We start from the raw sequence: 23,148 nt of genomic DNA on the forward strand, positions 1-23,148 counted from the left end.
TTGACACGCTTTAATTAGAGTTCTGATTGATGAGCAGCACTCGGAGCACTAGCACCACTCGCAGCACTCGCATCGCTATAAATTGACTGAGATTCGAGCACACTTCAGGCACAACGCATCACGAACATGACTCAAGTGGAGTCCCGCTCCAACTATCGCCGCCTGTTCACAGAGTTTCTGCGCCAGAGCTCCATCAATGGCCTGCATCCGTTCCTCTACCCCACACCTGTCCGATACGCCAAGTGGGTGGGAAAATGCATCTAAATCGAATCAAAGGCTAAAGTACCTTATTTACAGAGCACTCTGGCTGACGCTGATGGCGGCCATTGTGGTGTGGACACACGTTGTTATCGTCAATCTCACGCTGGAGTACCTCGACCAGCCAACGGAGATCCATATGGCCCCCGATCTGGTGCACGTGGCCAACAGCCCCTTCCCGGCCGTCGGCGTCTGTACCGCGAATAAGATCAGCCAGCGTCTGCTGCGGAGCTATGCCGTCAAACTGTGAGTCCTTTATTTAGTCTCTTAGCCTTAGATTTAGTTGAAGTAGCCCAGGCTCTTGACCTCAGCGGCCATGGCCACGATGGAGTCGAGAAGCTCCTCGCTGGCAGGCACGATCTGGGCGGCTGGGAGCTTGAAGCCGGTGAGGACGCTGTTCGAGGAGGGACGCAGCTCGTAGCAGAAGGCCATGCGCACATCCTGGGTGCCGTAGGCCCAGTCCACGCTAGCGCCGGCCGCTGGGTAGATGGCATCGTAGATGTTGCCTCCGGTGTATGTGGTGCCGTAGCGCTTGTTCACGGCGGCAACGGACACGTCGTAGACCTTCTTGAAGTCGGCCACATTGTCGGGCAGATCACCGGTGTGTCCGTAGGGGTAGAGCAGGTACTGGGAGTAGGCGTGCAGGGAGATGTACAGCTGGATCTTGCCCTTCAGCGATGCAAGGTAGTTGGACAGGGAGAGAGTCTCGATCTCGGAGAAGGCAGAGGGGCCGGCGTAAGTGTCGGAGCAGGGGTTGCTGCTAGCGCCCACCTCGTTCCAGTGGAAGGCCCAGTTGCGGTTGGGATCGGCGCCGAAGCAGCTGCTGTAGGGGGTGCGGGTCTTGCGCCACATCCGGTCCGTGGTATGGGTGTACACATAGCCGTCGGGGTTGGCATGGGGCAGGACGTACCAGGTGTAGTTCTCGGCCAGCTGCTTGACGGCCTCCACCTCAGAGGTCAGCAGCTGGTTGATGATGTAGGTGGCCGCCGCGGGGGCGATCCACTCGCGGGCGTGGATGCCAGCCTCCAGAAAGATGCCAGGCTTCTCCTTGCCGCTCTTGGTGATCTTCACGCCCAGAATAGAGCGTCCCTGATAGGTCTTGCCGCCCTCGATGAGGGTAACCACTCCGGGGTAGGTCTTGGCCAGGGTCTGCAGCCAGGTGTAGGTGTCGTCCAGCTCGTAGTACTGCTGCCAGTTGTAGGCTTCGCCGGCGCGTCCCTTGATGGCAACCTTCTCGTCGGTCTCGTCGAGGGTCTTTTGCACATCTTTCGACTGCAGCAAATACTTGATCTCGGCCTTGCCGAGGATCTCCAGTAGATCGGGTACCTTGTGCGGGGCCACAACCATCTTGACATCGGCCCCCACAATGTGCACTCCGTCCAGGAACAGGATGGAGTCGCTGGAGCTCTCGAGCTGCTTCAGCACGGCCAGCTGCTCGGCATTCTCCGCATTCACCTTGTACAGGCGGTAGTTGTCATAGCGGGCGCGCTCGGCGCTGATTCCCGCCAGGGCCACGATGGCCAGGAGGGCGAACAGGAGGGACTTGGTCAGCGACATGCTTGTCGTTGTTTGTATGAGCTCCGAAGGGGAGCAACGGTTGCTTTTATAGGCCAGGCCAGCAGGCGAAGCCGATAAGAGCCAAATCTAATTTATTGTCCGATAGTGCGAGGTGTAGGGCAGTAAATATCTCGGGGTAATCTCTGGGTGGGCCTTATCACAGTCTCAACCGCTTCGCATGGTAAATCATTGTATGACGCCCCCGAGAATTCTCCAAGAAATTGCCATTTCACGAGACACAAGTGTCTCACACTAGTCTCTCAAGTCTCGAGTCCCGAGTTTCCTCTAAGCCTCCTCGCCATAAACAAGTCTTCCCTTCACTTAAACGTATTTACTTTTTATTGCAACTTGTAGCCCTCGATAGCGGCAGCGGCCTTTACCATTTCCACCAGCGAATCCGTTGTCTCCTGTCCCGTGGGGATTATCTGTGACGCCGGCAGCCTGAAGCCTGTCCAGAAGCTATAGCCCGAGGGTCTCAGCTCGTAGGTGAAAGAGTACTTGGTCTTGAGCACCCCATAGGCCCAGTCCATGCTGGAACCTGCCGCCGGATAGATGGCATCGTAGACATTTCCCCCCGTGTAGCGGGTGCCAAATCGCCGCTTCATACCCCCCAAAGCAGCGGAGAAAATGCGCTCCAGCTGGCGATGGTTCTCAGGCAGCGAGGAGGTGTGTCCGTACGGATAGAGCAGCAGCTGGGAGAAGGAGTGCAGCGAGAGGTACATGAACACCGGCTCTGGTAGGGTCATCAGATACTGCGAGAGTGACTCCGTCTCGGGCTCCGAGAAGGCCTTGCGTCCGGCATACGACTCCGAGCAGGGCTCATCGCTGGCTCCCACCTCGTTCCAGTGAAAGCCCCAGTTCCGATTGGGATCGGTTCCCATGCAGTTTTTCGCTTGCGGACTACGTGTCTTGCGCCACAAGCGATTCTGAGGAGTAGAAGACAGAGAAAATGAATAAGACAAGGAAATGTCTTCTGATTTCAGGATAAGTACCGTGGAATGAGTGTAGACATATCCATCGGGATTAGCATGAGGCAGGATATACCACACGTAGGAGCGCGCCAGGCTCTGGATTTCCGGCTGCTGCGAGCTGAGCAATTGATTGGCAAAGTACGTGGCGGTGGCTGGACTGATCCACTCCCTGGCATGCATTCCCCCCTCCAGAAAAATGGCCTGACGTTCGCCCCCGTCCGACCCAGCACTGTGTCTGATCCTCAGGCCCAGGAGCTCTCTTCCCTCGTAGCTGCGGCCAGCCACAAAGGTGCTGACGATGCCTGGGTTCTTTTCTACCAGGTTCTGCATCCAGCGATGGGTGTCGTTTAGTTCGTGGTACTCCGTCCAGGAGTAGTCATCGCTGCGACGATTCGCATCCGCCACGGGTTCGATATCCAGCGAGAGGCTCTCCTGGGCATTCGCATCCAGGAGCTCTGGAGCGATATTCCAGATCTTGAGTAGCTCCAAAAACTGCTCATTGAAGCTGGGAGAAACCAGCACATTAATGGCACCGAGATGCAGATCATTCAAGAAGATGACTTTCTCGCTCGTGGCCTCAAACGGCCGCAATTTCTCCAACTGCTCTTCGATCTGTGGCTCCAACCGATACACACGATAATCCTTGAACGTTCGACGTTCGCCCAGGCACAGGGCCAGAAGAGACAGTGACACCAGTAGAACTTTCATTCTGGTACTAATCGAGGAATGCCCACAAACTAGGGCTTTTATACTCCCTCTTTGGATTGTGTCTTGCATGCTAATTTCTTTTTTCGCCACTCCCCCACTCGTTCTAGCTATCAGCACCAGGAAAAGTCCAACTCCAACGATAACTCTAAGCTGCAGCGGGTGGCTCTAAATGTCGACGATATGGCGGAACGCCTGCTGGTGCTGGCACAGTTCTATCTGAATCCCCTGGAAACCCCGCGGCTGGACGAGGCTCAGCTGCAGCGCCTCCACTGGCTGCTCTCTAGCTACCACAATGACACCGGCGGCTACTCGGTGCGTGATATATTGCGTCAACTGTCGCCTGACTGCGGCGACTTGATAATCCGAGGCATTGTCTACGGTTCCCCTGTGAACACCAGCCAAATGTTTTTCCAGCGACCAACCTCGTCGAATGTGTGCTGCATATTTAACTATCGCCGTCCCAGCTACTCCCGATTTACGTGAGTGAACCCTACCCCCCCATAGAGGAGATGCAACACTAATCAAAGGAATTACAGGCACATACGAGAGGCGGACAACGCAGAGATGAGGGCCCTGCCCAAGGTGGTCTTCGAGTCCAATTCCATTTTGAACAGCGTTCAATTTGTGCTGCAGGACACCCCAGAGGATGACCACACCAAAACCTTTGTGACCAACAATGCATTTCATGTGAGAGATACTTCGAGTGATTTATTTCACCCTCTGATCTTCGGCTCTAATCTTTTCGTATTCCTTTCCTTTCAGCTGATAATATTCCCGCAGGAGGACTATGCCACCGTTCAGTCCACCACTTTGGGGGAAATACTCGTGGATCACAACACCATAGTGGAGATTCCCATTCAGCCGACTTTCTTCAGTTCCAGCGAAGGAGTGCGCACTGTCTCACCCCAAGCACGTCGCTGCTATTTTCCCGAAGAGGGGAGAAAACTGCTCAACCAGTAGGCTACAGACTGCACTTTCCCTTGGGACAGTCAACTCATAGTTCTGTTCCAGATCGAATTACTCCATTGACGAGTGCCTGCTGCTGTGCCGCAGCCAGAGCATGATGGATCACTGCGGCTGCGTGTCCCCGCCAATGATTGGGAGCTCCACAAACGTAACATACTGCGGTCTGCCCGATCTGCCCTGCCTGACCAAGTGGAAGAGCATCTGGTATGGCTACGACGAGTTCTCGTATCTGCAGGAGGGCAAGGACCAGGTGGCCCAAAGGCAATGCAACCGCTGCCTGCCCACCTGCAATGGCGTGAGCTTCAGCATCACCAGCAATGTGGCGCCCCTGCGCCTCACCTACAATGGCACGGGCTACTTTACGGGTCTACTGTGAGTCCCCCCCTTCAGATCGTCTCTTCGTAACTTTTACTCAAATGTTTCAATTGCAGGAAAGGATTGACCAACGAACGTCCCTTGGCAATCATTAAGTTATTCTTCAAGCTGCGCTTTGCACAGGCCACCAAATCGGAGCTAGTCAGCACTTGGGTGGTGCTGCTCAGTGAGTATTCCATCTCTATATTGTACTCTGAAAAGATTAATTTTCTCATTTGTTTTCCCTTGCAGATCGCTTTGGGGGCATCCTCTCCCTTATGTACGGCTTCAGCATAGTCAGCTACATAGAGATATTCTATTACCTCACCGGCAAATGGTTCGTCTACATCTACAGATCATTTAGCAAGAGGCAACCGCCAGTCCGAGGCGGCAACAGCCTCTACTGGGATGAGTTGATGCCCAAAGGATTCAGGATGCCCGATTAGCGCGTGAATGAATCCACTCTCCGCTGATGTATGCTGAGCATAAATACTCTTTATATTGAAATCGCTTTGAAATACGGTTACAAATGATCAACAATAGAATGGACTTATATCAAAAATGTATATAATGCAAACTCTGCTGCTCGCCGCTTACTCACGCGCTCGCACGCATGAATGCACTTAATAATCGTCGCCGCGGGATACGATCTCCTTGCAAGTGGGACGCAGCATAATGGTGTGCTCGTACTGGGCCGTGTAGCAGCCCTTGATGTCGCACAGTGGCGGATAGGCCTCCACAATGCCCTTGTCGCACAGATCCTTGAGAGCCATCTGGTATTTGGTGGCGCCAGCGCGATCCAGCCAGCGCTTGCAGAAGGCCAGAGTGCCAAAGTTCTTGTTGATTGTGCCCAGAAGCTGCTTGGAAGACTGAAGACGCAAAGGCACGAACGGCAGATCAAAGTTCTTCATGTAATGCGAGCAGTCCATGTCGTCGTGCACCAGACCGCGTCCCGTGGAGCCGAAAGTTTCAATGGCATAGAACTCATCTTCCTCCATGCGCGTAGACTCGCCGCCCTTCACAATGGGAACAGTTTTGCCAGCATGAATGCCTATGGAAATAATTAAAGGAAAGAGAATAAAGATTGGGGTGAGTGAAGATACTTCTTTATACATATTAATATTGATTTATGCTTACGGTACGGGCTAATGGAGTGTCCGTTCAGATTACGTATGGCCTTGATGGGGTATGTCTTGCCATCCAGCTCGATTTCGTATGATTCCATCACCTCTTGAATGGCAGCCCCGATATCACATAGACGCACGTCAATGCCGGCCTCCTTGATGCCGGTGTTGGTGGCCTCCTTGACGGCCTGCAGCAGCTTGTCGTACTTGTTATTGAAGGTCAGGGTGAAGGCACAGTCGATGATGCGTCCCTTGATGTGTGTGCCAAAATCAATCTTGCACACGTCGTCGTACTGCAGGACTGTGGGGTCGCCTGCATTGGGGGTGTAGTGGGCCGCACAGTGGTTGAGAGAGCAGCCAGTGGGGAAGGCCAGACCAGCGTCGAGGCCGTTCTCGCCGATAAGGCGACGGGCCGTGTTCTCCAGCTCCTCGCAGATCTGGATCATGGTCATGCCGGGCTTGATAAAGCGCTGCATATACTGACGAGTCTGGCGATGGGCTTCGGCTGCTTGGCGCAGCTCCTGGTAGATTTCGTTGTTCATGCGGTCCAGGGCACGCTTCTCCTCGGAGGTGAAGCGATCCTTGGCCGTGCGATCATCCGGCATGTCCTTGGGCGTAGGATGCTCCACAATCTCGCCCTCGGGAAACACGCCAGAGGGGAAAAGCTTTGCAATCGGTATGGTTGGGGGCTCCGTCTGGCCGTTGCCGGCTTTCTTTCCCTTATTGTTCTTCTTCTTTGCTGCCGGCTGGGCCGAGGCGGCGACTGCGGCTTTTTTCTCGCCGTTTGTGGTCTCTGCATCTGCATCCGGGGCAGCTTCGTCGCTGCCACCCTCAACGGCCTTCTTGGCTGCGGCCTCTGTGGAAGGGGTTGTGAAATTGAGGCGTGTTCGGATGCGGGGCAATTATTGCATTTCGCGCAGGGAGGTCACTCACCTTGCCGCAGTTTCTTGTTGTTCGGCTTTGGCTTTTTCTGTTTCTTCGCGTCCTCGCCGGCTACACCGTTCTCGGTGACGGCCGCCTCCACGTTTAGTGCTTCGGTTGAGGACATTTTATAACGCAATCTGATACAATTAACGAAAATCTAACGCGCACTGATTGCAGCCTGGCGATGGCGATACAGAAGAAAGAACAAAAACACGAGGTACCAATACCAGTGTTAACTAACAATGTCAGTCACAGTCACGAAGTATTTTAATAATACTGTCACGGTTTTTGCGGTACCTACTAAATACGGCGATTCCCCTTGTTTCTCGATTTACGAATTTTATATTATTTAATTCACGCTGCGACACGAAAAAAATGAATGACTAGACTTTATTCTAGTTGAATATTATTCCTGCATTATATTTTCGGGAGTTTCAAAGATTGTGAGACCCTAACATTTAGTGTTGTAAAACACTTCGATTGCTGTATGTGCTGACTGTCCATCCCTGGGAACTTTTTGTTTATAAACGCGAGTTTTTTTGTTGTATAAAATACCCTTAAATGGACGAAATCCTGTTTCCCACACAACAAAAAAGCAACTCACTCAGCGATAGCGACGATGTGGATCTCAAGTTCTTCAACACAGCCACCGGCGAGCGGAAAGACAGCGACACCGCCTCGGACACGGCCAATGAGACGGATCGCGATGCCAAAGACGGCGACATGGACACCAAAAACACAGATGGCGATGGCGACTCCGGCGAGCCGGCCCTTAAGAAGCTAAAGACCAAGAAGGAACTGGAGGAGGAGGAGCGCGAACGCATGCAGTGAGTAGCAAGTGGATATCAAGATGGTAAACTCCAAATCTCCCTCCCTCCCTTCTTGCCCAGAGTTCTGGTTTCCAACTTCACGGAGGAGCAGCTGGATCGCTATGAGATGTACCGCCGTTCAGCCTTCCCCAAGGCGGCCGTCAAGCGGCTGATGCAGACGATAACCGGCTGTTCGGTCTCACAGAACGTCGTCATAGCCATGTCCGGCATCGCCAAGGTCTTTGTGGGCGAGGTGGTGGAGGAGGCACTCGATGTAATGGAGGCCCAGGGCGAGTCGGGCGCCCTGCAGCCGAAGTTCATCCGCGAGGCAGTGCGTCGGCTGCGCACCAAGAACCGCATGCCCATAGGACGCTACCAGCAGCCCTATTTCAGATTAAATTGATCGCATTGCATGTGTGGAGTGTGGAACCTAGTGCGTAAGGTAGAATAATATCGGTTACAAAATAATCTTTATTGAGTTTTGGTCTCTAATCTACGAAGTCCTATGCTAGTCCATCCGCCGGGCCTCGGCCTGCATGGTCTGGAGTACGATGTGGGGGACCAGGTGCGTGGAAGCGTAGTTGAGGGGCACCGTGGCCAGCGGCGCCGTGCCGTCGGAAGGGAAGTTCAGCTCCTGTGCCATGGGCATGTCCTTGTCGATCACGTCCTGTGCAATCAAAGTCTTTGTCTCCTCGTACTCCATGCCCGCCTCGGGCTTGGCGCCCATCAGCAGCTTGCCCCGCTGCACGCCCATGTACTGGGTGGCCTTGGCGTTCAGTGGCAGCTGGCCACAGGTGTCGGCGTGCACCTTGCGGTGGGCCTGCAGGTTGGATATGCACGTGAAGCGCTTGCCGCAGTTGTTGCACAGGAAGCGCTTGATGCCCGTGTGCACCGTCATGTGGGTTAGCAGGCTCTCCCTGTAGGGGTACTCCTTGGGGCAGAGGTGGCACTTGTACGGCTTGTACTCCGTGTGCCGCGTCTTCAAATGCGACTTGTACTGGGCCTTAACCTTGAACGTCTTCCCGCACTTGTCGCACTGGTAGGGCGTCTCCGACTGGTGCAGCAGCAGGTGCGTCTTGAGAATGCCCGCCGTGGAGAGCCGCTTGCCGCAGACACTGCACTGGTAAAGTGGCAGACGGCCGCAGTCGGAGCGCACGTGGTCCGAGAGGGAGGTGCGGCCCGTGAACTTCTTGCCGCACTTGTCGCAGATGAGGTTGCGTGGCAGGTTACGCGGCTCCTTCTTCGAGTGGAAGTTCTTCTCGTGGTTCTTGAGGCTGTCGTGTCCGGTCATGTACTTGTCGCACTTCTCGCAGTACAGCAGCTCCTTGTGCTGCTGGTGGGCGTGCTCCGTGGCCAGCTCCTTGCTGGCGAAGAACAGATTGCAGTAGCAGGGACACTTGAAGATCAGACTTCCGTCCTCCCCATGGACCTTGAGGTGCGTCTCGAGGCGCTTCTCCACCAGATAGATCTTGCTGCAAATGGGGCACTTGAAAACCTCCTCGTCCAGCTTTGCATGGACGTCGACGTCCTTGAATATGTCCTTGATGTCCTGCTCGGTGAGCTTGTGGTCGTCCCGCAGATGCTTCTCGTAGGGCTTGCGTATGTGGTAGATCTTGACGCAGTGCGGACACTTCCAGGTCTTCTCCATCTTGTTGATCATCTTCAGTCGCTCCTTCAGCTCCTTTTTGGTGATCTTGGCCACGCGCTTCGGTGTGCTCGGCGCCTCCTCGGGCGTGGGGGATCTGATGGTGCCTCGCTTGCGGTATTTCCGCTTGCCCGTCGAGTCCTTGGCCCGTTTTTTCTTTTCCTCGTAGCTGTTCCTCAGCGACAGGACGTCTTCTTCCGTCTCCGCCGTCTCGGTGTGCTCACCCAGCGGCACAGCCGCTATCTCGTCCAGTATCCCGCCGGCATGCTCCACCTTGAGGCTCTCGAAGGGCTTCAGGCCATCGCCCTCATCCGTACTAAGCAGGACATCCAGCAGCTTGTCCTTCTCGCTGCTGAAAATGTCCGCACTCTCCGTCTTCACAAACAGACTGGCGTCCTGGTACTCGAAATCCTCGTCGAAGGCCTCCACCTTGACCATGGCAGGGGCGGGCAGCTGGAATTGTGCAGCATCTGCCTCCTCGTCGCTGTTGTTCGGCTCAAAGTCAGGGCACTCGTCGCCGGAGTCCGAGGACTGCTGGTCGCTCATGTTCTCCTCCTTCAGCTGCGGCGGTGCGTGCACCGCCTTCGCCTTGATTCTGCTGGCCAGGGGAATGTCATCGTCGCTATCCGATCCGGTCGCATCCTCCTCTTCGGATGTGCCTGCCTTTAACTTTGTTCTCTGTCTTATGCGGCCCTTGATCTTCTTCTGATCCGAAGGGCCAGGATTGTGTTCTAGTTTTCCGCAGGTCTCAGGGCGACTGCGTCGATGCTTGGCAAGGTTGGAGGAGCAGGAGAACCGTGTTGAACAGCACTTGCACTCCACTGGGCGCACTCCTGCTGCATCTGTGGACTCGTTAGTGGCATGACTCTCCTGAAAGAGAAGGCGGTTGAGTACTTGAGTCCATAGGATTCGAATTGATTCTACTCACCTTGTGGGGCGTCTCATGTGGGTCGCTGGTTTGCTGGCACTTTGTCTTGCAGTGACGCTTGTACGCCTCCAGATACTTGTACTCCGTCCCGCACTTGTCGCACACATACCGCTTCCGTTCCTCATCCGCTGCGGAAGCATGCTCACTCTTCACGTGCTGCGTCAGCTCTTCCTCGTGGCAGTAGCGGACCTCGCACTGGCGGCACTGGAAGCCGCCCGGTGGCTCGTGCTTCTTCACATGCTTCACATAGCCGGCCAGGGAGATGAGGGCCTTGTTGCACACGGGACAGTGGAGCTTCGGCACTCCGTCTGTGGTAATCTCCACCAGCATTTTCTGGACTAATCCTCCGCTGCCGCTGGCCATTGATTCTGCTGTTGTGGAACGGATTGATTAGTTTTTGAATATCAACCACTGCAAATTTCATCCCTGGTTGATTGTTTGGGTGGGGTAGTGTAGTGTGGTGGGTGGGGGGATGGTAAGGAGGAACAGCGGCTTGGCAGACACAAAATGCAAGATGCATTCATTGCACTTTGGCTTCCCGACCGGACAAGACCTACCCATTGCTTGGCTCTTCAATTCACGATTGGCGTCTCCTTGGGGGTACGGGTACAGACACTCTCACAGACACCGCCTCCGCCGCCTGTGCTGCTGCTGCTGCTGCTGCTGCGGGGGTCAGACCGTCTCGTCGTCACTCAAATGTGCTGCACTCAAATATCTCCAAAGGATACGATCCTGCTGCATCTTATCGCACACCGAATGGGGGGGCTCTTATTGTTTGTTGCTGTTTTGCGGGTCGGCACTGGGAAAAAAATTAACAACTTGCCAGTACACTTTAAAAAATGAAAATTTGTATGTGTCGATGCTGGCGAGTAAATTATTTTTCTTTGTGCAGCCTGGGGTGGCAATGTAGCCCTGGTCGGAGCGTTCATACCAAACCGTAGGGAACTAGTTCGTGAGCCGGCCTCTCAGTGAGCGAGAGAGAGAGAGAGAGAGGGAGTGGCGACAGGGTTGCATTAGCAGTGGCTGAGCGCGCGAATTTGAAAATGGAATTTGTAGTTTGAAGGAAATGGGGAAAATGCAAAGCTAATAAAACATTCAGAATCCTCACGTTTATGTTAGTTGAATAATAATCTTAAAGAGATTGGATATTATAATTGAGAGTAGATGGTATATATTTTGAACATATCTAAGTACGGGTCTCTCTGTGAGGTTCTCTTTAGGAGCTGCTCTATATATAGAATTATCAACATGTAAACAACTGTGCAGAGCATACGCCTACGTTTATCGCTATAATTAGATATGCGTACCATTGATGCGATTATATCCACCAATTTTGGTTCTGATTGAGTGTGACCCAGGGAACAGTTCGCCCTTTACAGTCCGTGTGCACGATACTGATTCCGATTCCCAATCCACAATTCAGAAATCCGAATTGCCCTGTTGAAGCACGCCAAGGGCACTCTTTGATTTTCGGAGGGTGATTACATTCAGGAAATTTACACTCATGCAGTTTATTGGGCTCGAAGCCTGATTACAATTTAGTGCCGGCTATGACTATGACTATGACTTGACTATGACTACCCACAGCCCTACCGCTGCTGAAAGTGACGTCAATCTGAACATTTGTGTGAATGAAATCGAATTGTGTTGGGGCGGCTTATTTGCATATATAAACAAGTACACGGACGCGCTATATAGACGCTATATTGTATGAATGGGAAGGTCAAAGCTGATGAAGTGCCTTTGAAGAAGATACTCTATTGGGGCTCGCTCGAAATCTCGTGCCACAAGTGCCCAGACCTGCTATTAAATTTCAATTATAATAATAACTAGAGAAACCCCAACATTTGGAATACAGAAGAGAAACAGCCAATGCGTCAGTCATGCAAGGGTTTTCCTCTACCAAAGAGGAAAGTAGAGTCCGATCCGTTTATTGTGTTGCTTCATTATGCAAACTTGCATTAATTTTTCGATTGCTGCACACGTGAAGGGCAACAACAGGCATTGGCTGTTGCATTGGCAACTGTTGCTGCCTGCGTTTTGGGGCTTTCAAATTGCTTTCGAGCGCAAATCGTCGGCAAATGTCATTAAAAATGCATATATCGTAGGGTACACACTGTGTACTTTGTGGTGGGGGAACCCCCAGTGTGTCTATATGCAGATGCTCTCCTTACTCTGCTTCCTCTGCTCCTCTGTCTGTAGCTCGTGTTTGTGTGTGCTCCTCCCTTGAGATAAGCGAGCAAGGACATTTTGGAATCTTTTGTTTTATAAATAGTCGCCTTTGATAGACAATTAAAAATGTATTTTGCTTTCGGCATGGACAGGCATGGAGGCCTATCAATAGATGGCAGATTGCACTGCAAGAAATGGGCTGAAACAAGAAACGAACACGTGATTCGCATCTTGGTTCCTTTTTTACCTTACGAGTTGTTAGCCTTAAGAAACGTTGTCCTCCCTCCACCCGCCCTCCTGCCCTCTGACATGTCTAAGCACTTTGTACAAATTGTCAACGCTGCTGTTGCTGTTGCTGCTGCTGCTTCGTCCTTCTACGCATAGAGCGGACAACAACAGGAGCCTCAGCCTCAGGAATGGCAACAGCAACAGCCTCGGCAACAAAGGCTTCAGGTTATTGCATGCATTTTAATTAGTAGACAAGCCAAGTGGGCTGCCACTGTATAGAGGCAGGCCCATGCATTTACACACTATTGTGGGAGGCCCTAGCCATCCAGTAAGGCCTGCCATATTTGGTATATGAATCGTATGCATGCTCAAGAAAAAGCATTGGATGAATTGCCTCTTCCTCTGCCTCTGCCTCTGCGTCAGCCTTAGCCTCTGTGCGTGGGTGATGCCAAGAGTTCCGATGAGATGAAAGAGGATCTGCATCTGCATCTGATAATGATCCGAATGATATATGGAAGGAATCGATTCCATTATCCAGAGATGAAAGAGTATCGAATTGACAGCAGATGACATCGATAGGACATCCTCCATCCGTCGTTCCTTCCGTCCTTCCAGAACAGACAATACATAGATGCTGGGCATAAAAAATCTCGGCTCATCAGCGTCACAAACAAGACAATGATATATGGATTTCGGGGGAAGCCTTTGTCAATTCAAACTATTCTCGTGGATCCCCACATGCCCCATATCTCATGCGCTCCACCCCACAGTCGCGAGGAGGACTGTAAGCGAGGACTTCAGCGCAGAGCTTCCTCTCAATCTATCATTCTGCCCTCGCTCTGCCATCACCCACAACCCCACCACCGTCACGTTCTGCGCTAGTTTCTTGTATTTATTTTTAAATTGTTTCACACACACAAACACACAACCACAAGGAGAAACATACACTGGCCCCGGCAATGGTCCCTCTCTCGCTCCGCTCTCTCTCTCCATGGAGGACGCCGGCGACGACGACGACAACTCATGTTTGTATTGGTGTGGTGAGTGTCCTGCCGCCCCTCTAGACTGTGTGTGTGTGTGTGTGTGGGTGTAGGTTTGTCTATAAAAACGTAGAGACAAAAATAAATACTACAAGGAAAACGTATAGAGAATAAAGGATACCCGCTAATTGGGTATGAATATTTCTTAGGGATAGCACCTTTCGGGATAGAAAGAGAAGGTAATATTTGCCACCAATGTTGCAGCTAAAGGTATTCAAGGGGATTATAATAAATTTAATCTTTATAATTATGGGCGTTTAATTGCATTTAATTCTCAGAGATATAGCAGTTGGGTTCTTCGGGTTCTTCCTCTACACTTTATTTTTCATCGACGACCACCGGGTATACAAAACATACAACAACAAAATCTGTGTAGCTCTCGCATCTGTCAAGCAACCAAATACCCCGCCACCACGCGTGTCCCTCCGCGTACCAGCGCATGTACATATGTATGTGTTTGTGCGCCTCTCTTTCTCTCCCTGTCTCTCTCTATCTGGCTTTGTGTGTGAGTGCGGGTTTGTATGTAAATGTCCTTGAGTGCTTGACGGATGACATTCATAAACGTCACTTCAATTACCTCCACGCGCCAACGCCATCGCCAGCGACGATGCGGCACCATCCCTGGTCGCCAGACCCCCATTTTCTCCATTTCCCCATTTAGCAGGCCATCCCCCCACCAGGCTGCCCGGCACCCAACACTCGTTTACCGCGAAACTTGTGAAAAGTCAGTCAGCCAAAAATTAAAGTACTTTCCACTTTTCCGCTTTCAGCATTTCTTGTTCTTCTTGGATGGGGGAAGTTTTCTTTTCTTGTATTTTATTTTCTCTCTATTTTGTTTACTTTATGCTTATGCAGCAAAACTATCTCAGATAAATTGATAAAATGTTGCGACAGAAGGCAACACCATGGCAACAGCAGGGACGGGGCTCTGCAGAAGCATTCTCTATCTGAGGGATGCCATCTTTGAAACTTTCTTGGGTTTGGAGACCATCCAGGAGCTGACTGCAGAAAGATCGCCAGCACTTGCACGCAACTGCTTAAAAGATGTACGATATTGGGGAATATTTAGGGACTGCCTGTACCGCTGTACCGCCATTTATTGGCATCCCATAAGCGATTCCACTATTTGGTGTGTGTTCTTCAAATAAAAGGTCTTCTGGCCTTTTCCGACCTGATCTTGATTCATGGTCTGCCATTGATTTTCTCTCGACAGCCTCCAGAATGGGGGCGTGGACTGAGGCGTAGGGTTTCGAAACATTTGCGGCATTTCTTTATAACTGTGTATGTGTCCTGCTGTTTGTGTGTGTGTGTGTGTGTGAGTGTTTGTTACGGTTTCCTTCACTTACACTTGTCCTTACAAATTTGTCCTTTTCTCAAATGTGAAAAGACGCATAATGTCCTTTTTACCCGCCTTCCTTCTCCCTCTCTCTCTCTCTCACTCTGTTTTATCCGACTGTGTCCGCTTCTCTTCTTTTCTTGCTGTTGTTTTTCTGTATTTTATATTTCTTTTTGTAGACGACATTTTGTGTGTCGTTTATTTTGTGTGTGTTTCTCTTTCTTTTACTTTTGCTTTTCTTTCGTTTTTGTTTTGTCCTTTCTCTCTCTCTCTCTCTCTCTTACTCTCTGCTGACGTTGGCTGCTGTCATGCTGCTGCTGCTGGCGTTTTCCGCCCACATTTGCTACTTGTAAATTATTTGCATTAGTAGCCACTTGTGCTTTGTGTTGTATGTATTAGTATTAGTATGTATGTATTTTTGTGTTTGTGTTTGTGTGTGTGTGTGTTTAGTTGCGGCTCAGCAAGGTATATTTAACAATAGGGGTACGCTGTGGCAGAGAGCAGCCCCAAACGGAGCGAGAGACCGACAGCAGAGTGGTCTTGCCTTACCGCTCTATGAAATATACCTTGCTTTTTGTCCTGAGGCAACTTTCAGTGCTCCGACCCTCCCATCCATTCCCTTGTCGCACTTCTTTCCACTTTTGGGGATGAATCCACTCAAAGTGGAACTTGACCCACTGTGCGTCGTGGCCCCCGCCGTGTGCGTGTTTGTTTAGACACACACATAGATATAACACACGCACACACACAATCGTTAGCAAATATACGCAAATATACACATACAAACATACATACATATATTTGTATATTTTCGCATTGAAATTTCCATTTTTCTTTTCGTTGTTGCCGCTGCTGTTCCTTTGGCCTGCTCTTCCTTCCTCTACCTCGTGTGGCATCGTCTCATTCGTTTTGTTCGTGTGTTGGCCTGGCCTGCACTTAAATTAACTGATTGCAACATTCTATACAGCTTTTTATGGCGCCTGCTGCTGCTCGTACTGCCTTTGGAGGTGGTGGGGGGTGTTGGTTGCTTAGCCTTTTGCATAGTTTTTCGAGAGCTTGAAGGATGGGTGGTTGGGTGGATGGTTGGCCACATGGGAGTTCTCTCTTTTAAGTGGCTAGTAAATGTGGTTTCTCCGTGTCGTCTCCGTGTCTCTCTGCTCTGCTGCTGGTTCGGTTTTCTCTTTGAACGTGTGCTAAACATGTTATGCGGAATTGCGTGCTCACAACGTGGCGTATGCGCAATATTTACTTCTTTCTTGTGGCTGAAACTGAAATGCATTAAAACAGGCAGCGCGCAACAACAGCAAAACTCAGGGCCAATTTTGCAACTGCTAATTGCGTTTACGACATGTGTGCCCCCGCCTCCGGAATTGATTGGCTGAAAGATTGGATCCCAAAGATACTTTTGCATACTTTGCGGCACCCCAGAGAATCCTCCTTCATTTCGCATGCGAGAGGAGGGAACTCGAGGGAGGGAGGATGGGGAGGCAGACCTCTTTGGGAGCACGAGAATAAGCCCCAGAGGATTGAGTGGAATACTATGCCCGTAATAGCCCCTGCAATCGATGGGCCTGAAAATAAATTCATTTGTACGGGGGAAGCTGCCGAACAAATGGCCAGAACAATTTACATAATCACTGAACATTCAGCGGCAGCCAGTCCCAAATATAGAAACCAAATGGGAACCGGAAATAGGAAGCCGAACAGTGGAGCAGTGGAGCAGTCGAGCAGAATGAATGCCCCAACTGTGTTTTATTCGGACTTGTCCTTCGCCTCGCAGCGATTTATCAAAGTTCATTGAAATTGTTTGTTTGTACCCCTGCCCCTGTCCCCTGTCCCCGCCCCGAAACCTCCAGCCTCAGTTCCAAACATGTCCTTGAGAGGGTAGGGGGTGGCGAGAGTCGACCTTGCCGCTGCCTCTGCCTCTGCCGCTGCTGCTGTTTTTGCTGCCACTGCTTCTGCTGCTGATGATGATGACTACGTCATTCATTAAAATTTTCGCCCAGTTATAAGTTTGGGCATTAAGCAGCATTGAGATGTCAAGCGAATTACAGAAGCCCCAAACAAATGCCATAAAAGCCATTCCCATTCCCCATTCCCACGCTCCCTCGTTCACACTGTGCAAAACTTTTCCCTGTTTTTCTTTTTGCTTTCCTTTTCCTTTTTTCATGGATTTGATTTATGGCCTCCCAAAGGGAGATGCAAACGTAAGGGGAAAGGCACTTTTTGGAATGTTATTCATGGCCTTTCCTCGTGTCACGTGCTCATCTCTCTGTGGCAAATGAAAAGTCAATGCTCAGCCCTTGATTAATACTCATATTATATGCTTTATTAAGCAGATGCCCGCATGCCAAGCCCATCTGTTCTATTGTTATAGGAACTCTTTTGTTCAGACTTCGACTTGACTCCATCTCCATCTTCCATTATGGGATGTTCTCCTTCTCGTGCCATCTCCAATACCACAAATTATAATTACAAATGATATATATTTTGGCATTTTTATGATGCCTGGAAATGAATGATACTTCGTTGCAGAACGCGAAATGCCGAGCCTCTCTCTACTGCCGACAAATTTCGCCCCCGACTGGCAGTCAGTCTGTCTGTATGCCTCTCTGTCTGTCTGTAAGAAGCACAAAACAAACAGGTACAGGATCCACAAACTCTCCACCAGACAGTGGTGCTGCAACAAAACAAAACAAAACAAAACAAAAAGAGAGAAGAGAATAAATACAAGAGAAAACAAAAAAAGACAAACCTTAAACCTGATGGTCCTCTTCGCTTGGCTTCGAATCGGCAATACCCTGTCATTGCAGAAGATAAGAAGTTCCGAGAAGAGGAGTCCCAGGTAACAGCAAATACTACAGTAAAGAACTGAACTTTGGAGTGTGACCCGGGGCCAGATTCTTCTCCGTCCGAAACGCAGGAGGGTATACCCGATCGCACCTACGACAGCGACTGGCTGTTGGGTTGTCTAATCAGAGAAGCGAGCGAGAGGGGAGAGCGGAGTCCGAGCGTGTCCACTACTATAAAAGACAGTCACACTATCTGGTGTTTGTCTTCCACGATCTGAATTTGTGGTTTGCTGTTTTGGCTTTGCTGGCGCTACCAGCCGTCGCAGTCGGATGCTCAAGGAATTCAATGGTCCAATTCCTGTGCCCGTGCTGGGCCCAATCGCGTGGGCAACACTCCCGCAGATTAGTCATGACTCCAGAGGTTCCCCCAGCGAAGGGGGCTCGCAATCGAACAGCACAATCAGTGGAATGAGATTAGATATGGTGAAATATGTACAACCAAAAGTGGGCTCGTACCAAAGATCCCACTGACCTAATTCCCCTCTCGTGCTCGTGACTGCACCGCAGAGATACTTGCGACAGTATTCGATTGGTGGCAAGAGTACGGCAAGGAAAACTTCGTTATCTGGATTGGGCTCAATCTGCGCCTTAGAGAGCGGAGACACTAGTTTGTTTATAGGCTTACTCTTCTACTTCCAATTTCCCAATTTACATATGAATAATGTTACGACTTGTGACTCTTTATTGGTTTGTTGTGGGATCTATTGTTCCCGATATTCGTATATCTGATTATGAGAGATGATCAACATCAGACCAAAGGAAAGACCATCTTGCCAGTTTGCCCATGGCTCCAGCGAGTCCCAGAATGAGAAATGTGATAGTAATATATATCTTCATTTTCAGTTAGCGAATGACTTGTGTCTGCCTCCAGTCTGTGGATCTTGCAATAGAAATCCCAGCCAAATCGAATTCGCAATGCATATCTGCGATTATACGAGCTGTTTGCGTAACAAACGTCTGTTGCTTAGATTTCTGATTATGTCCGCATTTACAGTTCTTATTATAAGATCTAACGTAAACGTAACGTAACGTAAACTGCTCCCCGCCGTCGACGAACTCTTCTCCACCGATAGCCAGCCGAACACCTTCCTGGGACTCACTCTCAAGTCTTAGAGAGCGGAGACACTAGTTTGTTTATAGGCTTATTTTTCTACTTCCAATTTCCCAATTAACATATGGATAATGTTACGACTTGTGACTCTTTATTGCTTTGTTGTGGGATCTTTATTCCCAATATTCGTATACCTGACTAGTTATATTCACTATTAGAATAAAGGAAAGACCATCTTGCCAGTTTGCCCATGGCTCCAGCGAGTCCAAGAATTAGAAATGTGATAGTACAATATATCTTCATTTTCAGTTAGCGAATGACTTGTGTCTGCCTCCAGTCTGTGGATGTTGCAATAGAAATCCCAGCCAAATCGAATTCGCAATGGATATCTGATTATACGAGCTGTTTGCATAACACACAGTCTGTTGCTTAAATTTCTGATTATGTCCGTATTTACAGTTCGTTGGGATAATTAAAATATCTAACGTAAGCACTCCCAAACTCAGCTTGAAGGCCTTTTTGCTCTGGTTATAAACATTAATTGCCATTTAGGTTTGATCCTAGGCTGCAATTCTGTAAATAAATAAACTCCAAAACTATATCTGTGAGCATAGGCTTGTCCTATAATTAATGTATATTAATTCAATCCATCTTTCAGTTAAATGTTCATTATTCTGCATTTTTCTTGAAATGCATCTTTTGAGTTTATTTTTATTTTCTCTTGCTAAAAGACCAGCCTACTCCAATGTTTGCCATGGCCCCAGAGAGTCCTAGAAGTACGAGTGCTCCAACGCAATATATCTTCATTTTTCGTTTACAAATGATTTGTGTTCTCCGACTTCTGTGGCTTTTATTTATCTCAAAAAACACTTCCCTAATCGAATTGGCAATGGAATTATTCGATTTTCCCTTGCTGATCCGTTCCTTTGATGCAGATGCGTGTCTAATATTTAAAAACCAAAACGACAGACTCAAAATTCATATTCATATGCTCGTAGTTCTTCGATTGACAGAGTTTTCTACTTTCGAGAGAGATAAATACTTACGTATCTTAAAGTCAGAATCCCAAGTTTTCTGCTCTCTCGCTTGTTTCCGTAAATATTTGATATGACAATAGCTGTGGGAGTGGAGTTGGATGTGGATCTGGGAGCCGTGGGGTTGAGAGTTGGGGGCGCTGGGGGTTGGCATTGTTGTGCGTAGAAATATCCGAGGTATGCGGCGTACCAAGCCGGGCATAATCAAAATACAATTGTGCGTAGAGTGGAGTGTGCTTGTCGGTGTATTTATATCTGTATCTGGCTATCTGGCTATCTGTGTGTGTGTGTGTCTCCCTTTGGGCTTGTGTGTGTGGGTGTGGGTGTGTTTGAGAGTGTTTGTAACGCATGCACAAACGTTTATTTCTTTCTTTCTTTTGGTGTTTGTTTGAACAGGGGGACAGAAGGAGACTACCTGGAGGAGTACTAAGGCCAACAAAGAGAGAGAGAGAGAGAGTCCAAACAGCTGCGCGCTCTCTCCTTGAGCCCAAAATTATGCTATAAACTGGAAGAAACCTCAGACTGAGAGAGAGAGAGAGCTAACCAAAGGAAGAGAGGGTCGGAGAATATGTTTGTCTGTTTGGGTTAATGCAAATATATGCGAACAGAAAGCATCGTAAATTAATTAATTATAGATCGAGCAACAAAAGATGGCACCAGCCAGGAGACAGGATACCGGAGAAGCAGGAGACACAACCAGGAGACAGCAGACGACAAGAGCCGGGACCGGAGCCGGAGTCCCCTCTCATTTCGTTTGTGGAAGGAAGTCCGCTCTCTTTACGTCGGCTCCTGTCGTTGGCTACTATTCGCCATTTGCCATCGGCTTCCAATGGCTTCGTGCCCAGTGGGTCTCCAGATTCGTGGTCGCCTGTCGGGACCCCACAACGTTTTCGGGCGCTGCGCTGACAACATCCTCGCAGGACCAACGAGCGGACGGTGCGTCCAACGGGTCTCCTCCCCTATGTGTATGTGTGTGCAGAAACTTTTAACCGTGTGCCAGTCCGTGCTCCTGTGTGTCGTCTGTGTCTGTGTCTGTGTGAGGTGTTGGAAAATTTATTGCAGTTTGAAATCAAAGGAAAAACTTAAACCAAACCAAAGCATACCCCAAATCGGATTCTCTTGTAGCAGAAATCCTGGAATAATCGGGGCGCATACATTTTCTATTTGGAAAATCCGAAACATGCGGTGAAAACCCTATTCAAAGCCAATTTTTATATAATCAAGCAATAAAAAGCCGCAGAACGGCTAGAGGGGTGGTGCATGGAGGGGCCATGCACGGGCACAGGCACGGGTACAGGCAAAGCGTTTTTGGTCGTCTGTGTGAGTGCAAAAACGTTAATGGCAGGCAGCCTACGTTTGTGTCCTGTGCCTCTGTGTGTGACTGTGTGTGTGTGCGTTCTCGTGCTTGAGGCCTTTTTCATAAAGAGGTCAAAACGTTGCTTTCTGCTCTGCCTGTTCTCTGGCTGCGTGCAAAAGTTCTGCTTTCTGCTATGCTTGTTTCTATTCCTTTTTTTTCGTTGCGGGCTGGTCATGAAGAAAATTTAACAGTCAGACATTCCGCAGGGCCTCGAGCCGCGACTGAGTCTGTTACCGTATCCGACCCCGTTCTTAAAGTGGCCTCTGCCCCGCCCCTTTAAAGTTTCCCCAAGCAAATGATATAACAATTAGCGAGGCGGAACCCTTAGCATGCTCTGTTCTTAAAGCATTTTCTAGCCAAGGAATCATGCAGTTAAGGAGATCTTTGATGCGGTTTTTGTGGCATACTTTTTGGACAAGATTTCGATGGGGAGAATTACATAAATGGGGCGTTCCGTTCTCAGGCAAATACATATGGAATAATGATCCTTAAGATTTATATTTCAACTATCTTCTATGATTATGGATTCGCAAGTAAAGAAAAGAAGGAGGACTAACATTTTTTTACAAAATTAACTTTAACTAAAATGTAGTAAAGCTATCCTGATTGATTTTCATTAAAAGATTGTAGGAAATATCTGTTTAAACATTTTTAAAGAACTACTGAAAATCCTTAATTTAAATTGTGTTATTTGTTAGGCCAATTTCTTTCCAAAGAATATTCATCAAAAATTACCATCTATAAAATATGTAGATCAAATAGTTTCCGAAAAGCCTTGAGCTTGACACATACTAAATTATGTAAATCCCAGCATAGGGATGTGATTAATGGTGGGTCCTGGGAATGAGTTGAAAGGGAACTATTTGGGAACCATCTCCCCCACCCAAAAATCAAGAACAAAGAATCAAAAAGTTCTAGAGTTTCTCAGAGGAAACATTAGAAGATATCCTATGTCAAAAATACTTCCATCAGTTTGATGAGGCAATTATGTAAAGAAAGCGAACAAAATGTTACGCAATTTGCTAAAAAAGACCAAAAAAAAAGAAAGCAGCAACAAAAAAGGAATACAAAAAAACCACGAGGGAAAAAACATAATTAATAACAATGCCACACGGTTGAATTCTTGGCTAAAACTCTGGGCCATGGCTAAAAATAAAGGCATAGATAGGACGAGAGACAGGAGATTATGCAGGGGATGAAGAAGGATGAAGAAGAGGAGGATGGAGTAGGAGAAGGTCTAGGAACAGCGGGAAGCTAGTCAAAGCATAACAATGAACATAACCGCACATTGAGCCAGGCAGGGACCGTAAAAAACGATGGGAAGGAGCAGCCATTTGTGGGTGTGGGCCACTGTATGTGGCTGTGTATCGTCTCTGTGGGTCTGTGGGCCAGTCGAGTCACCTACTAAACCCAAAATGAAAGTAAAAATTATAAGCGTAAGCTAAAACAACAAACACAGCAGAAAACGAAAGCAAAACGAAAGCGATAGGCAGAAGGCGGAAGGCGGAAGGAGCTGACGGAGAAGCAGTGGCAGTGACAGAGGCAGAAGCAGAAGCGTGAGCAGCGATAAGGCCTCGCAGATAAGCGGCATAAGCGGGAGAGAGAGAAACTGTGTGCTTGGGAGAGTGTGTGCTTGGAAGACAGCAAAGAGAAACGACCACCGAATATCCTTTAATGTTCTCTCTTATCTGTCTCTATCCCTCTCTTGCAGGCAGTCATCCTTTGGGCGAACATTGAAAATGTAAACAAAAGCAACGCAGGCGCAGCAGCAGCATCAGCTCTCGGGAACTCCCTCTCTTTTGCTATAAAAAAGAGAGAGGAAGCAGTAGCAGTA

General features: G+C 49.3%; 6 protein-coding genes across 7 annotated transcripts; 2 read left to right on the forward strand and 4 right to left on the reverse strand.

Moving 5' to 3' along the window:
* The first annotated feature begins 126 nt into the window (after positions 1–126).
* Positions 127–20,725, forward strand: LOC111072537 (sodium channel protein Nach). Of its 2 annotated transcripts, XM_022364477.2 has the most exons (10): positions 127–242; positions 298–504; positions 3,602–3,973; positions 4,031–4,181; positions 4,257–4,450; positions 4,506–4,832; positions 4,892–5,001; positions 5,067–5,903; positions 20,354–20,531; positions 20,593–20,725. In XM_022364477.2, the coding sequence occupies exons 1-8, from the start codon at positions 127–129 to the stop codon at positions 5,258–5,260; spliced, it is 1,671 nt and encodes a 556-aa protein (XP_022220169.2). In that variant the 3' UTR covers positions 5,261–5,903; positions 20,354–20,531; positions 20,593–20,725. The 2 variants fall into 2 exon arrangements, with proteins under 2 accessions (XP_022220169.2, XP_022220168.2); XM_022364476.2 differs by lacking the exons at positions 127–242; positions 298–504; positions 20,593–20,725 and adding an exon at positions 2,308–2,531 and having other exon boundaries at positions 20,354–20,580.
* LOC111072536 (zinc carboxypeptidase A 1) lies at positions 491–1,849 on the reverse strand. Its single transcript, XM_022364475.2, has one exon. The coding sequence runs from the start codon at positions 1,813–1,815 to the stop codon at positions 538–540; it is 1,278 nt and encodes a 425-aa protein (XP_022220167.2). The 5' UTR covers positions 1,816–1,849; the 3' UTR covers positions 491–537.
* On the reverse strand, positions 2,142–3,563 carry LOC111072562 (zinc carboxypeptidase). The gene is made up of 2 exons (XM_022364511.2): positions 2,808–3,563; positions 2,142–2,741 (listed from the first exon to the last, which is right to left on the reverse strand). The coding sequence occupies exons 1-2, from the start codon at positions 3,561–3,563 to the stop codon at positions 2,154–2,156; spliced, it is 1,344 nt and encodes a 447-aa protein (XP_022220203.2). The 3' UTR covers positions 2,142–2,153.
* On the reverse strand, positions 5,292–7,084 carry LOC111072535 (methionine aminopeptidase 2). The gene is made up of 3 exons (XM_041592390.1): positions 6,872–7,084; positions 5,952–6,794; positions 5,292–5,865 (listed from the first exon to the last, which is right to left on the reverse strand). Exons 1-3 carry the CDS (start codon positions 6,984–6,986, stop codon positions 5,438–5,440), a joined length of 1,386 nt encoding a protein of 461 aa, XP_041448324.1. The 5' UTR covers positions 6,987–7,084; the 3' UTR covers positions 5,292–5,437.
* On the forward strand, positions 7,319–8,146 carry LOC111072540 (transcription initiation factor TFIID subunit 11). The gene is made up of 2 exons (XM_022364482.2): positions 7,319–7,689; positions 7,753–8,146. Exons 1-2 carry the CDS (start codon positions 7,424–7,426, stop codon positions 8,072–8,074), a joined length of 588 nt encoding a protein of 195 aa, XP_022220174.1. The 5' UTR covers positions 7,319–7,423; the 3' UTR covers positions 8,075–8,146.
* On the reverse strand, positions 8,125–11,137 carry LOC111072531 (zinc finger protein 91). The gene is made up of 3 exons (XM_022364468.2): positions 10,802–11,137; positions 10,245–10,615; positions 8,125–10,186 (listed from the first exon to the last, which is right to left on the reverse strand). The coding sequence occupies exons 1-3, from the start codon at positions 10,803–10,805 to the stop codon at positions 8,180–8,182; spliced, it is 2,382 nt and encodes a 793-aa protein (XP_022220160.2). The 5' UTR covers positions 10,806–11,137; the 3' UTR covers positions 8,125–8,179.
* Positions 20,726–23,148: the final 2,423 nt, after the last annotated feature.

This window comes from Drosophila obscura, unplaced genomic scaffold (assembly GCF_018151105.1).
Source record: "Drosophila obscura isolate BZ-5 IFL unplaced genomic scaffold, ASM1815110v1 contig_179, whole genome shotgun sequence".
Taxonomy (NCBI): domain Eukaryota; kingdom Metazoa; phylum Arthropoda; class Insecta; order Diptera; family Drosophilidae; genus Drosophila; species Drosophila obscura.